Source organism: Uloborus diversus, chromosome 8 (genome assembly GCF_026930045.1).
Source record: "Uloborus diversus isolate 005 chromosome 8, Udiv.v.3.1, whole genome shotgun sequence".
NCBI lineage: Eukaryota > Metazoa > Arthropoda > Arachnida > Araneae > Uloboridae > Uloborus > Uloborus diversus.
Window position 1 is genome coordinate 134488916 of NC_072738.1, and position 15162 is coordinate 134504077.

Below are 15162 nucleotides of genomic sequence, written 5' to 3' on the forward strand. Positions count from 1 at the left end.
AGACCATCCCGCGCATAGCCTTGCCCACCTACTAGATCGAGGTCGAGAAAGGGTGGGCCGAATGGACCCAAAGAAGTTCGAATAATAACGAAGACACAAGATAAGGCTCTTTGTCGCATGTCAGCGACAACTTTCTTTATTACCCTTGTCTTTATTTTTAACAAACAGTGAGTTCCATAATATCAGTGGCATGTCAAGGCCACGAGCTGGGTTCGTTTTGAATTCGACTGCATGTGTCAAAATCATAGATAGCGAATGGTCACCGAGTTTGAATATAGAGCAGGTACGAATATATAAAGGGTGGTCGAGTGATTAAAATAACAAGAGTTAGTTCAGTAGCGAAGTTAACTGCTTCTGTTTGCAAAACTTTAACTTTAACTTGAACATGTTCCGAGTAAGTTTGTTTTATAATATTAATACTTTTTCCACATTCTGTTTTATGTTATTCGTCGCAGGGACTGATTTTCGAAGGTGAATCCGGGGACTCAATTTTTGAGACAAAATTTTTGGGAGGGCGGAAATTCTCAATTTGCCGGATGGAATTCTAAGTTTTGCCAAATGAGGCACTGAAAAACAAAAGGTTGAAAGTGACAAAATTAAAAATTTGGAGATAACCAGTACAAATAGTAGCTGAAACTCTCCTCTGCCTTGGGGCCGGAGATGGAACTAGTAGCTCTGGTAGGTGCTGCTATACATAATGATTAAAAAAAAATCTATGAAAGCCTACCGAGAACTTTATCTTCAAACTCGTTTTACTCCTAACTTGAAAATGTCCACTTTCATCCCTTTGGTTCTCGCTGCCTCAAATGATCATAATTTTGCCGAATGGAACTCAAAATTTTGCGGAGTTGTCAGACAAAATTTGCCAAATAAGAGAATTTTTGGAAGTTCACTTTGAAGTTCTCATCGGAGCGCACTGGGCTCCTTCATTAAGAAAGTACTCAAACTTGATAGCTTGTAATCAAGTAGTCTCAACACATTTATAATTTACCAAATTATTTTCAACTCTCATAAATTCTGAGATTAGGCTCTTAATTTGTTCCAAGTTTTTTTCTTCCTTTATAAATTGGAGTTAACTAACTAATGTTACCTATTGCAATGTAGTTGCTTACTATTATTAAAAACAATTCAATTATTATTGTTATTTTGGAATTTTAAAACCGGTTTTTTACAGAAAATCTATTTGTCGCCAACTGAACAACTGTGAAGTGAACTGGAATTTTCTAAACTGTCTTTTTTCTTTAATTTTCTGCATTAATAAACATAAAAATCTAAATTCGTAATCCTTCATTTACAGTTTGATATCAGTAATTTACTATGAAACGTTGAAGCTGAAAGTTAGAATTATACTGCGTTCAATTCCTCAAAACAAGTTTTGCTTTCACTAGAAACATTTTATTTAAGTTAGCAATGTGTCGAGCCCTGTTTTATATACGTTTGTACTCATTACATTACTGATCATCACTTTATAAATGACAAAAAAAAAAAAAAAAAAAAAAAAAAATAACAGCATATTATGTAAATCTTGTTGACGAAAAATTAAAATAGTCATTTGCTGTTAATGTTATTTGAAAACATTAAGCAGCAGTCTTTATTAGCATTCATTAAAAACTTATATTTATTTATGTTAATTTTAATTGTTGATTTCATTTTTTGTTAATTTCGTGATCATTTTTATCTAGTTATTTATATATTATGTTATGTTTATGCATATATTTTATAACTAACTGTACTTATGCATATATTTTACAACTAACAAAGCATCAAAAATATTTTTGAACCGGAAAATACTCATAGCATGGTTGGTTTTTTTTTTTTTTTTTTTCAACCACGTGCATTTATAGTAAAAGAAAATATGGTAATCTTAGGATTTTTATGTATAAACGTTGTGGCCTTTCGATTAATATGATTTGCAGCAAAGGTTTGGAAAGCTATTGAAATAACAGGTATTTGTAAAACATTGTTTTGTTTTCGATTTTTAAATACGAATATTTTTTATGTGATTTGCGTCCCCTTTAATAATAGCGAGAACAACTAATAGAATCCTTATCCGTGTTTTTTACCTCTTAATAGTGATGCGTCGGATATTTTTATCCAAATCCGCGGACATTTGAGGGGAAAAAAGATTTGCATACCCGTAGCAGAGAGAGCATCAGTAATTTTTTGGTACATGTTGAATTGATCTTTTTATTATTAAATTTTATTAAGTCTTTGAAATTCTAAATATAGATAGCAATAAAATACTACTAACTATCATCAAAATTATCAGAATTTTCTAGAAATTATAAGTATTAATTAAATTATGCTTTTAATGAGATCAAAACTTAAATCTTCGTGATGCTGTAATGAAAATAAAATTGCTCTAATTAATACGTTAAGTGTTGGCATTAGATAAAATAATCATATTTTCACGAACTTACTAAAAAACCATTATGCGTCAAAATTGAAATTAAATAACGGCAAATTGTGCTTCAAAGAAGTTTAACTTGATAGCTGCTTGTTACGATGTCGGTTATAGTCTATAACGATGCCTATTGCGTCTATTACGATGTCTATTGTAGTCTATAGCAGTAGTTCTCAACTTTTTCACTACTAAGGACAGGGTTGGCTTTTTGCCGGCAGAAACTGGTTTTTGCCCTGCCAGTGGCAGAAACTGGTTATAACCGGTAAAAACCGGCAGAAACTGGTAGAAACTGGCAAAAACTAGAAAACGTTTTTAATAGCTGTAGTAATTACTTAATGACAGGCAATTAAGTAAAATAAAAAATATAACTCCATTTCGTCATTTCAAAAACTTAATATAATAGTTATTTAATAATTAGTGTAAAAATATGTTAAATAACAAGACTGACATTTCCAAAGCAAAGTAAAATGTATCATAGTTAAAATTGCTATGCGTTAGAAATTTTAGACTTGTAATGTTGCAAGTAACAAATTTTTCAGTTTGTTTATAATTATTTTGTTTGCATTCAAGATATAAAGTGTAATATATCAAATATTTAAATAAATACAGATTTTTTTTATTTCATTAAACTCTAAAATTCAGGAACTTGTCATTTTACACTTAATATAACTGAATAAAACTATTCTCAAAGAGCTCCTGCTGCTGCAACTTACTGTGCTGATTTAGCGAAAAATGCAATAATAGAGCTTGAAACAACGAAATATGACTGCAAAGTATTATCTTTAGTAACTGATAATGAACACAAGATGCAGTTAATGAGGAAGATTATTGAAGAAGAAATGCCATCTGTTACAACTTATGGGTGTTCAGCTCATTACTTAAATCTTCTTGGACTGGATATCACACCAGATTCTCTTATTAAACATATGGTTTCAGTCCAGAAATATTTCAGAAACCATCACAGGCAAGGAGCTTGGCTAAAGGAGTACCCAAAAGCAGTGAAACCACATACACCTTGTGAAACACGGTGGAATAGCCAGGTGGACTGCTTAGAGTCGTTTATGAAGAATCGCATACATTATTTACAAATACTAGAAGAATATGAAGATGATATTCATGACAAAGGTATTGTTCAGATTATAAATAATCAGATGATTCACAAAGAAGTTAAACACTTGCTGCTGAAGATAAAACCTGTTAGAATTGCTCTGGATTCAGTTCAAAAAGAGAACTGCTCAATTGCAGATGCTTGCGATGTTTGGATTCATTTAACAAAAGACGCTCTTATGTGTGCTTTTGAGAAGGAAGTGATGCACAGATTTAATCAAGCAGTTACTGATAACCATTTACTAGCCTATATGCTCCATCCAAAGTATTTGGGAGTAAATTCATCATGTAATCAAGAAGAAAGTGCCCGAACTTTACTCACAAATATTAACCCTAATTATGTACCTTATACCATAGCTTTAAAAAAAAATTGGTCCCTTTTCCCGAAACCTATTTTTCCAATCAAGTTATAACAACTACGCCAGCTACCGCATGGTGGTACAATTTGAAAAAATGTGCTATAGATGAAAGTTTTGTGAATCTTGCTTGTTCTTTGATGATAATGCCAGCTAGTTCTGCTGGGATTGAAAGAATCTTCTCAAATTTCTCCTTTGTGCACAACAAATTGAGAAATTGTATAGGTTTAGAAACAGCATCAAAACTTTTATTTTGTTACAGGCTGCTGCAGTGTGAAAACAATGTAAAATTTGATTTTGAATGGTGATATTGGTGTAAATAAATTATATTTGGGTTAATATTTAATTATTTTTCTTGTACATTTTCTATTGTATGACAGGAATTGCATTTATGTCATTTTTTGAGTTTCTGCCAGTTTCTGCCATAAATGTGGCAGAAAGGGGTTTTTGCCATGCCGGTTTTAACCGGTTTCTACCAGTGGTTTTTACCGCCTCGGCAGAAACCTGCCAACCCTGACTAAGGACCACTTGGTACCCTTCCGAGTTGTAAACGAACCAGAAAGAATATTTTTACAACAGTTATATAAGGTAAAATGAGATGATTCCAAAAGTGCATGCGATCTAATTTCGCCCCCAGGTCAAAGATTAATTTTCACTAGCTGGTAGCTGTTAGTGGGCCACATGAAAATTACTCGTGGACCACTAGTGGTCCGAACCTATGGTCCAAAGATCACAGATTGAGAAACGCTGGTCTATTGCAATGTCTATTGCTTCTATTACGATGTCTATCAAAGAAAGAAATAATCTATTACCCCCCCCCCCCGATTAAGAACATAAAACATTCCTGGTGACGAGAAATATATGTGAGCAAAATGACTGAGACTAATAATTTCTTAACAAATAATCTGCCAATACTTCGATTGATCTTGATGATTTTTTCCTCATCCATATTCTGTGAGCAAATCAGCTTTCGTATCTGATTTAATTTCCAGATTCCTCATGATCGTCGTCACTATTTAACTATTAAACTGAGTAAAAAAGTTAAAGTTCGTATCCGCATCTGTATTTGCGGAATCAGACATTAATGATCCGTAATCGTATCCGTATCTGCGGATCTACATTTTTAACGATTCGGCTCAGGAATGGTCTGGAAGTGGGCCTACCCCCGCTTTGTTTTCATTATTATGTTAGTTATGGTTGAATGTTTGTTATATACAATTACCTTGAAGTCTTTATACAGTCATAAACATCGGCAGAACATCATCCATGTCGTAACACAGTTAAATTCTGCAATATGTTTTGGCAAATGTTTTGTGGAGTTTCGGAGATTTGGATAGGTTTTGCCGCAATAGACAAAATGTTTTTCTAATTAATAAATAAATACCTTTTGCGCAGAGATGTAAAAGGAAATAAACTTTTTGTGGCACAATCTTATAGATTACTACAGACATGTGTTTCGGGGTTTGAAGGCACCCCATTTTCAATGCAAAATAGTTAGCTTGTGAATGAGAGGACATTCAGTAAAAACCTAGAAAAATCTAGGCTATCTAGTTCTTCTAGTCGATTTATTTATTTATTTATTTATTTATTCGGAATTGCATCAAAGGAAGTGATTGTGTGATTCTGCCGTCACGTATGGTTCATATTGGACCAATGTTTCTTAACACTTGTATATATTTTTAAATACAAATTATTAGGGCTAAAAAGTGAGCATATTTTTCAGTTCTTTTTAAATTGCAACTTTTTAAATCGAGTTGACGAGACAGGTGCAGTACACACTTTTAGACATCAGTTTTAAACTTCTGCGCCCTTAAAAAATATCCTCCGAATGTACTGGTGCAAATTTTAAAAAAATCAGTCGCTCCAAGCAAAACTCGGACATCAAAGAAAAGATATTGATACATCAGTTATATATTGTTAAAAATATGAGTAATATATCAATTAATCTACATTGCCTACTTGATTTTTTCCCTTTCTCTTTCAATAGAAGCTACTCCTAGCTGTTGCCATCACAGCAGTGTGTGGGACTCCCTATATTTACAAACCAGCAATTTATAGCCGTCCAGCCTCAGTTTACGTGCAGCCAGCAGTTGTTCCTATATCATATTCAGTCAGTAGATTAATTTTCTTTTTTTACTTTTCTATCGCAAGCGTTTGTGCTTACCAGGGAACTACACGATTAGTGTCATAATGAAAAATGTTGAAATAGGCAGCAATCGAAAGAGCATATTGAGACATTTTTGGCACAAAAATTTCTTGCTTAGATTAGTGTGCTCCCGTTCAATTGATATAAGGTCTAATTTCATTATTCCAGAATAATGTGCTCCTGTTATCGAGATATAAGGTCTAAAAAGTCTGCCAAATTTTTAAGAAAAGCGCTTAATTTAAAGTTTGGCGAGAAGTTGAAAGTATCTGGCGGTTTCACTATCTTCATGTGGCAGGACATAAATCTGCAAATCGCGTGAAGGATGTCTCCCCGTTACTCACCGAAACTCATTAAATTTGGCGACTTTTCTCAAAATTTCGGCAGAATCGAAAACCTTATATTTCGTTAAAGGGGACACGAGGGCAAATAACTAATGCATCCAGGAACATATTTTATTATGTTTTTTCAATTTCTACCTTTTTGTTTTTCATTACTACATTATCGTATGGTTTCCTGGTTAGATGTGAAAAATGTTTTACGCGCAGCTATGGAAATATGTCATACAGGGAACGGTAGAATAATGTTAAAAGCTATTCTAAATAAATACTTGTATTATTACATTATTTATTCCGCCAGGATATTCAAAAGTAGCATATTAATACAACAGACTTGATTTTAATGCAAAAGAGCAACATCATCTTAATACTTTTTGTGGAAAAATAAAGAGTTAAAAACTTTTGAAAATTCCTAAAAGTGTATACAAGGTTATCCACTGATTGAAGCTGTGAATCCCCCCTCCCGCCCCAAGAAAAAAAATGATAATAAAAATAAAATAAATGCTCTAGGCATTATTTTTAATCAAGTATTTAATTTTGAAACGAACAGAACATTCGAACTACCGATTTCCCCCATCACCCACCACTTTTTGAAAATGGCGTTTCCCAGGGTTTTTTTTTTTTTTAGTTCACTTGGAACTGAAAGAAAGGAAGATGTAAGAAATTCTTGGCGGAACTTCTTACATGTTAAAAATAATATTGCTTCAGGCCCGGCATTTCAAGCTTTTCCATATTAAAAGCGTATATACTCAAATATACTCAATTTACATCATATTGAAAAACTATAAAACAAATACATAAATGCATTGGTCCCTCCTTTCCAAATTACTCGCTACATTTACGCTGTAAATTTTGTCCCAAATCCGTTGTCATGTTTGAATCCTTTTGTATAAAATATCAAAAATAATGATTTTATGGAGAGGGGGGGGGGGTTCTGAACATTTTTTAGAAATGTCTGTGTGCTATGCTATCAATTAACAACATTTACTTTCCAAGCATTCCCTTCTTAAATCAGTACCAAAACATTCCCTTCCCAGTTTCCTTCTTAAATCAGTTTAAAAAATCCAGAATTCTCCCACTCTTAAGCTACGTTCCATCTTGTAAGGACTCTTCCACCAGTAATAGCATAAAACTATCTTCTAGTTAATAAATTGCGGGTTCATTAGAAAGCAAACTGATCTCTCTGGCATACAGGTGGTAAAGTCTTTACAAATGGGTCGTGGCTTAAGAGTGTGCAAACCCTGAAATTTTTGAACTGATTTGATTTTAGAAGTTAACTTGGTAAGTAAATGTTGTTAATGGATGACATAGCCTCCTGAAATATCTGAAAATTTTTAAACGAAGTCATAAAATCATCAGAATCAATAATCAGTGCAAAAGTACTCCAATGTGGAAACTAATTTGGGGTAGACGGAGTATATTTTTCAAACACAAGGGGAGCATTTGATTTTCACACCTCCTGAAATGTGGGACCTGGACCTGCATATAGCTTGAAGAACTGTGATTCGCAACTGTGTTTTTTCTCCAGGCCACATCTTATTTGTAACTGTGTCCAGCTGATTTTGCTATAATACCGGCTCCATATTGGTTTAAGTTTCATACTTAGAAACTGGGATCATACTGAATAATCAAACACCGGTTCCGGTATAATGCTGGATCCAGTACCACATCAATGGAAAAAGGCAGAAATATATTAAGCCGAAGATAAAGAGTCTAGAGCTCTATTCCGGAACTGAAAAACTGAATTTGCAGTTTTAGACTCTTTGACCGTTTCAAAGAGATCATGAACATAAACCCCTTGACCCACCTTTTGGGTTCCTGCTGGTAAGAGATTTGCCATGAAAAAGAATTGTTTTATATATGAAATTGGGGGAAATTGCCTAATTATGCATACTAAGTCCTTGACCAAACATTTTATCTTTCGTAGGCACCAGTCGTTGTTAAAGAAGCTCCAAAACCGTACAGTTTCGGCTATGAAGCACCCGCCATCGGAGGTAGCAGTTCAAGGCAAGAGTCTTCTGACGGCAACGGACGTGTGACCGGATCTTATACCGTGACCGATGCCGACGGTCGCGTCCGTGTGGTGGACTACTATGCCGATGAAACCGGATTCCATGCAAACGTGAAAACGAATGAACCGGGAACTGCCAACCAAGATCCGGCTGATGTATCCGTTCAGTCCTACGCTGCACCGGAACCGATACCGGTGGCAGTTGCACCCAAAGTCGTAGCTCCTGTATATTCGGTTCCAGTCGCAAGAAGGTAATAATTACTCATGTATATTGATTGAGGGCGGATCCAACTCTTGGTTTTGGAGGAAGAAATTATTGAAAGGGGGGGGGGGTCGTAAGAGTAATATTCGGACATAAATAGTGGATCTAGAGAGAGTTTTTCGGTTTAAAAAAATGCCCCAAAACCAGGGCTAGAAAGTCGGAGTTTGCTGATTTTGAGTTTTAGGAATCGAAGTCGTGAGTCGAAGGCTTTAAAATTCCAAGAGTTAGAGTCGGTCATTTAACCTCATAGTTCGCAACTTTGCCAGCTCTACGGAGTCAGAATCAGAGTCGTAGAGTTAAGATTTTAAAACGATAGCTATTTGTCACAATAATAATAGGGTGATTCGCAGTAATTGAAAACCAGCCAGTAATTGACCACTCGAGCGCAAAAAACAAAGAATAAATAAATAGACATTCCTAAAAGCATTTCTAGCATTCTACAAAATTATATTATTATTTATAGATTTAACTAAAGTTTTGAATGGAGGTTAGGACGGAGGACGGTTCACTTACAAAGCCATCTAGAAATATTCATGAAAGTTATTTTTCTTACTAGTGAGTGCTGGCATGAGATGAAATGCTTAATATTATTTCTGGAGGATAAATTTAATTCTGCAAGTTCATTTACTGAGATATGCTCCATGTTTGTTCTAAGCAAATTGAAGAACTTTCATTTATTAACTGACTATTTTTGTTGGAATTAGGTGGTGGTCAAGTACTGGTCGTCTAAAATGCTATCAATGCCAGTAACTGACCAAAATGGTCAAGTTTACTTATGTTGGTTTTAAAACTTTTTTCTCAAAACTAAAGTGATTACGAACATTTTTGTGCCTTAGATAAAATATAATAAACCTTTCATACAGAAAAAAGTAAAAGTAGGAAGTGCCGTAATTGCAAAATTTCATAGCTCTAGTGTAATCGCTCCTTATCGCAATAAAATAAAAAATATATATAATTTTATTTATATCTTAACAAGATTTTAGAAAGCAGCGTATTTGTCCAAGTTTAGTCTGAATTTCCGATTTTCTGTCTGTGTATTCTCCGAGCAATGCAAAAATCACCTGAGTTTGGAAGATTTTAGTGTTTACTGAAAATCTCAGACATCATAAAGTAAGAAATAACAATGTCAAAAAAGCACAAATTACAGATTACTGCCGACACGTGTTTCGGCGTTACAAGGAACGCCTTTTTCAATGCAAAAAGTAATGAACATATGGATGAAAAGACATCCGACAAATCTTTTGTAGTAGGGACGGGGGTATGGCGCCAACTGAACCATTGAAATTTTAGGAGTTATTTTCAAGGACAATATTTCATTTCAGGGACAGGTTCTCGTTCCTTTGTGGTTGATATTTGGGTAAGAGTTGCGCCATTGGAGTTTGAGGAATTAGCACGCCTGACATTTCCACGATCAGCTTCTACGTCAACTGTACATGACATTTTCCCTGGTGGCGCACTTCGTTTCGCAAACATGTAAAAAGATGTTCAACCTTGTAACAATCATTTAAAAACGTTTTCACGTTACGTGTGCTACCTAGGTTCACTTTACAGAGCTCGATAGTTAAAAAAAGAAAAACCGATGAAAATAACACATATTTTTCGCAATAAGTAAACAATTTCAACCCTCAACCGTTGATTTATCATTATATTAATTGCGAAGATCGAAATTATATCAATACGTCTGACTTGAAGTGTAGCTCATAATAAACTGCGTCAAGTTCGAATCGGATATTACTATAAGAGTGTGTCATTGTAACAATGTATAGTATATTATTATGTCCTTTTATGCTCCTAAATTTAATTTCTGTGTGTTTTGCAGAGTGGTTTCTCCAGCTTCCTTAACATACAGTGCTGTTCCTACCTATTACAGACCAATCACTTATTCTCAAGACTTGTACAGTGGATACCACAGCCCATATTACACTTCCTATCCAGTTAGATATTATTAAAATGGAATCAGCATTTCGACATATTTTTTGTTGTAACACCATCAGGGATGATGATTTAGAAATTCACCTATTATAACTGTATCGTAATTAGAATCAATAAACGTTTATCAGCAGTAAAAAATGTTGTATTTCTTGTATTTGACTGCGTTATAAAGGGGAAACAAATTTATCAACAGCGAAAGGATTATAATGTGAAGTACAGTGATGTCTTGATATAAGGTCACCCGCATACAAGGTCACGTTGTGGATAAGATCAAAACAAAAGGGTGTGGGGGAGAGATTGCGTACTATAATATTTTCTCGGAAAGTTGACATTTTAGAATAAACCCTGAAATAGTTTTTAACAGATAAATTATGTTCTAATTATTTACTGAAAATACAATTACATTAAAACTGTGAGGCAGAAAAAGTCCGATATTTAGCTAGGAAAATATTTAATTAAATTCCTTTTTATTCGGTTATTTTTAGATGTTACTTGTTTCGAGCGGACGATCAAAGAAAAGAAAATACAGAAAGCAAAGGTAAAAAAGAACTACTCGATGATTCTATTTAAGGAAACCCTTTCTAATTCAAGCTAAAACACTTATAACTTATAGGAGAGACTAGTGCAAGTTTGTACATTTTGCAAAAAAAAAAAAAAAGGAAGGAAAAAAAATTATTATGATGAGCATCCAGGTTTTTTTTTTTTTTTTTTTTTTAATTTTAAACTATGTCGTTGAAGAGTGTTTCCGAACATTACAATAAGCTGAGTCATTTTGAAAAAATATATATAAAAATGCTACATTAAAGTCAGTAACAAGCATTTTAAAAAAAAAAAAAAAAAAAGACATTTTATTCCTTTAACTCAGGGGTTCTCAAACTTTCAGACATTGCGACCCCTTTTTTAGACTAACTAGTAAGTATTAACTAGTAAGTAAGTAAATTTTATCTCTGTGTTAACCCCACAACAATATCTAAAAACTTCACAAATGGTTAAGTTTTATCCTTAGAAACAAAAGTAACTAACAAAATAAACATGATTTTTTATCTCTTGAATTATTTTACAATAAGAGAGAGTAGCAGATCTAACAGTTTTTATAATCTTGCAGTAGTTTTATGACAGTTATTGACTTTGCGCTTCTTGAAGTTCTATCATTGCACGAAGTACGAAAAACACAGCAATAAATTAATTTTCTTTAAACTTTTCTTCCACGTTCCGCGATCCCCCTGGGGGTCGCGACCCACCATTTAAGAACCCCTACCTTAACTGAACAGAAAAATATAATAATGTTGAAGCTCTAATTATACTATCACGAAATGTAAGCTGTGGAAGGATAAAATGTACATCTAAAGTATCAATCATGCCACTAATCAACCAATCACAATACGTTACATGATAACAAGACCGCAGTAAATCATAAAGCACTAAGTAATCTTAACTGCTCAAAAATGGCTGTTTTTAAGGTTGAGAGAAGCGATCTTAAAAATTGGTATTTTACAACAACACATAACTGCTACGAAGTTAAACGATCTAATAATCTAGTTATCTAGTGATCTAATTACTTAATAGATGGCCTTCTTCTGAATAACGTTAGAGCTAGAGAGGTAAATTGCCTATTACACTGATACAGAAAAAAAGTGGTTTTACTTTTGTGATTTGTAACGTTTCGTATTCAAACTTTGAAAATATAATTTTGAGCCTATTATTTACCATAAAACTCAGCAAACAATACACGAATTATGAACTGCTGAATTTCTGCCGATCTCTAGAAAAGGATTGTAACCAACAGCATGATTTAACATCAATTGCTTCGACACCAGCATGACTGGACTTGCTAAATTTCACTCTAGTACACACATAATCAACAACTGATGTGAGCGATGCAGTTTAAAAAATCAGATTCGATCATTGCGATTTTTGAAATAACTTCCAGTTTATAATTTACCGTAAAACTCATCAGCAATACATGAATCATGGACTGCTGAACTTCTACCCGATTACTAAAGGGATTATAACCAACAGCATGATTTAACTTCACACTGCTTCAATGCCAGCATGGCTGGGCTTGTTGAATTTCACTCTAGTACGCACAATCAGCAACTGAGGTGAGCGATGCAGCTTAAAAATCAAATTCGATCATTGTGATTTTTGTAATAAAAGTGTTAAAATATTCAAAATCGTGTTCCGCTTTTTGTTGTGGCATTTATCATCGTCAAGTGATAGTAAGCAGGGCTGTGGAGTCGGAGTCGGAGTCGAAGAGTCGGAGTCGGACTGATTTTGGGGTAAAGGAGTTGGAGTCGGAGTCGTTAGAAAACATGCCGACTCCGACTCCGACTCCGGGTTTCTTTTTTTCTTTCCTTTTCCCTGACTCTCCTTGCATTTTTTAAAAACGGACTACCAATTGGTGCGATTACGTGTATAAAAAGATACTAATAAAGAAATAACTGCCATTATGGCAATCAGCTAGCTTGAGTGCTTATCGAACTTTCTGTAGCTGTCCCCTAGTTTGCTTGCTTTTTAACTTAAATAGCAACTGTCAGCAAACGGTTTTGTTGCCTAACATTTTCAAGTAATCACTTTCAAATAAAAATAGAAATATAGTGTTTTGTTCGATCTCAATTATAAAATAGTAAAAGAAACGTAACAAATTAGTAAATTGAGGCCAGTAGCTAAGGTTGAAGCGTTTAAGGGTAAACGGCAAATTCAAAGAAGTTCTGGCGCGAAAGTACGAATCCAAAAGATTCGATGAAATAATCTAATGTTTTTTTTCTTTATTAAGACTATTTCTATAAGCTTGGTTCTCACTAAAAAGTATGGAACAAAATAAGTGTAAATGATTTCTTGATTACAACACTCAATAATTGCAGTTAATCTTAAAATCTTCATATTAAGGTTAATTCAAAGCAGCCAATTAAATTTAAATTAAAATTTAGCGAAGAAGAAATATAGGTATAGTAACCACTATTCGTACAAATTTATATACCGCCGCATTTTGTGTAAAATTAGCTCCTGACGTATATGTGCCCTATTTTCGTTGAAATTTTATTGATAAAATATAATTTAAAATATATTCGCTAAAATTTTCAGAATTAAAGTATTTGTATTTTTTATAAACTCTGAAATTAACTTTGGGTGTCATCTACCAGATGGGTGTCACCCGGGGCGAACCACCCCCTCTCAAGAACTTGGATTTAGAAAAAAAGCTTTGTTTCTCTCAAGTTACAGCTTTAAAAAATTGAAAGCACACGATTTGATCAATATCTATTTGCTAAACATTAAAGGGGGGCAAATTACAGATAATCCTTTTCAAATTTTTTAAAAGGGATTTTTAAGTCATCTCACTTTTTAACTCGTAACTATTGGAAAATTTGATCTTTAAATTGAATTTCTAACGTTGTACGCGTCTTAGGTTTACAATAAAAAACAAAATGCGAAATTTTCATAAAAAGGAATTAATATTTCAATCTCTGTTTAGAGGTTTTCCCCCTTCCCCTGAAGAGAGCGAGGGAGTTGAAAAAATACAATTATTTTTTTTTTAATCCGGAGTCGGAGTCGGAGTTGGAGTCGGAGTCGGGCGTTTCAAAATCCAGGAGTCGGAGTCGGGGTCGGAGTCGGTCATTTTCCTTCCGACTCCGCAGCCCTGATAGTAAGTAAGGTAATCTATACGTGTAGAATCAAAAGTCAAGGCAATGAAAGAAAATTTAATTTCATTTCTGACAAATTAGAGTTATCCCTATCAGGTATATTGCTATCCTGATTACTCCGTGTTTCTAAAACATATGAAAAGAAATTGTGTATCATAATACATATTAAATAGGGCAATTATTAAAAAAATAATAGTTTAAGCATCAACAATTTGCAAATTGTAACATTAAATAAACAATATGCTAAAAAAAAAAATTTTATACGAAAAAAAACAGCAACAGCAAAACAATTACTTTATGGCAGATGACAAAATTGAAATGAAAAACACAGTTTTATACAAGAATTCAATTAAATATCCCTAAAAAAATAGTGTTTTAAGTACACTAAAATTCAAAGATTAATCAAACATAATTACTGCATCTAAACGTTTAAAGAAAAGTCATTTCGAAAGAAAATTCAAACAAGTAAATTAATTAATAACTACGATCTAAAAAATAATAATCTAACTGTCTATGTAAGAGTTTAAAATTAATTGATAAATTATTGACGTAAAGATAGGAGATAGCCAATCTGAAACAGAAATAAATAATCTTTAAATACGGAAAAAATAACGTCCAAGAAATTGTGAAACTGTGTCTGTGGCTACTTTACGTCCAAGAAACCCTAGAACACAAGCTGCCTCGAAAATTTGTACAAGTTTTACTTCGGTTTGGACCCCGAAGGTTTGTAACTTGGCTTTTTTTTTTTTTTGTAAATTTCGAGTTTTTGTAATTAATTTTTTTAAGCTAAAATTTCACACAAATTTCCTACTGTGGGGAGAAATGATTCCCCATATCCCTATAAACATTCCATGTTTTTCAAAAGAGCATTTTTTTTTTTGTAGAAGATGAAATTTTAGGCAAGAGTATCCTAGCTTAAACTCAATTCAAGCCGAAGCGAAAGAGAAAAATGTTACAGGAGACTACAA

General features: G+C 33.5%; 1 protein-coding gene across 1 annotated transcript; it reads left to right on the forward strand.

Moving 5' to 3' along the window:
• Positions 1-240: 240 nt before the first annotated feature.
• Positions 241-10677, forward strand: LOC129227793 (adult-specific rigid cuticular protein 15.7-like). The gene is made up of 4 exons (XM_054862402.1): positions 241-394; positions 5855-5977; positions 8276-8610; positions 10441-10677. Exons 1-4 carry the CDS (start codon positions 386-388, stop codon positions 10568-10570), a joined length of 597 nt encoding a protein of 198 aa, XP_054718377.1. The 5' UTR covers positions 241-385; the 3' UTR covers positions 10571-10677.
• The last annotated feature ends 4485 nt before the right edge of the window (positions 10678-15162 follow it).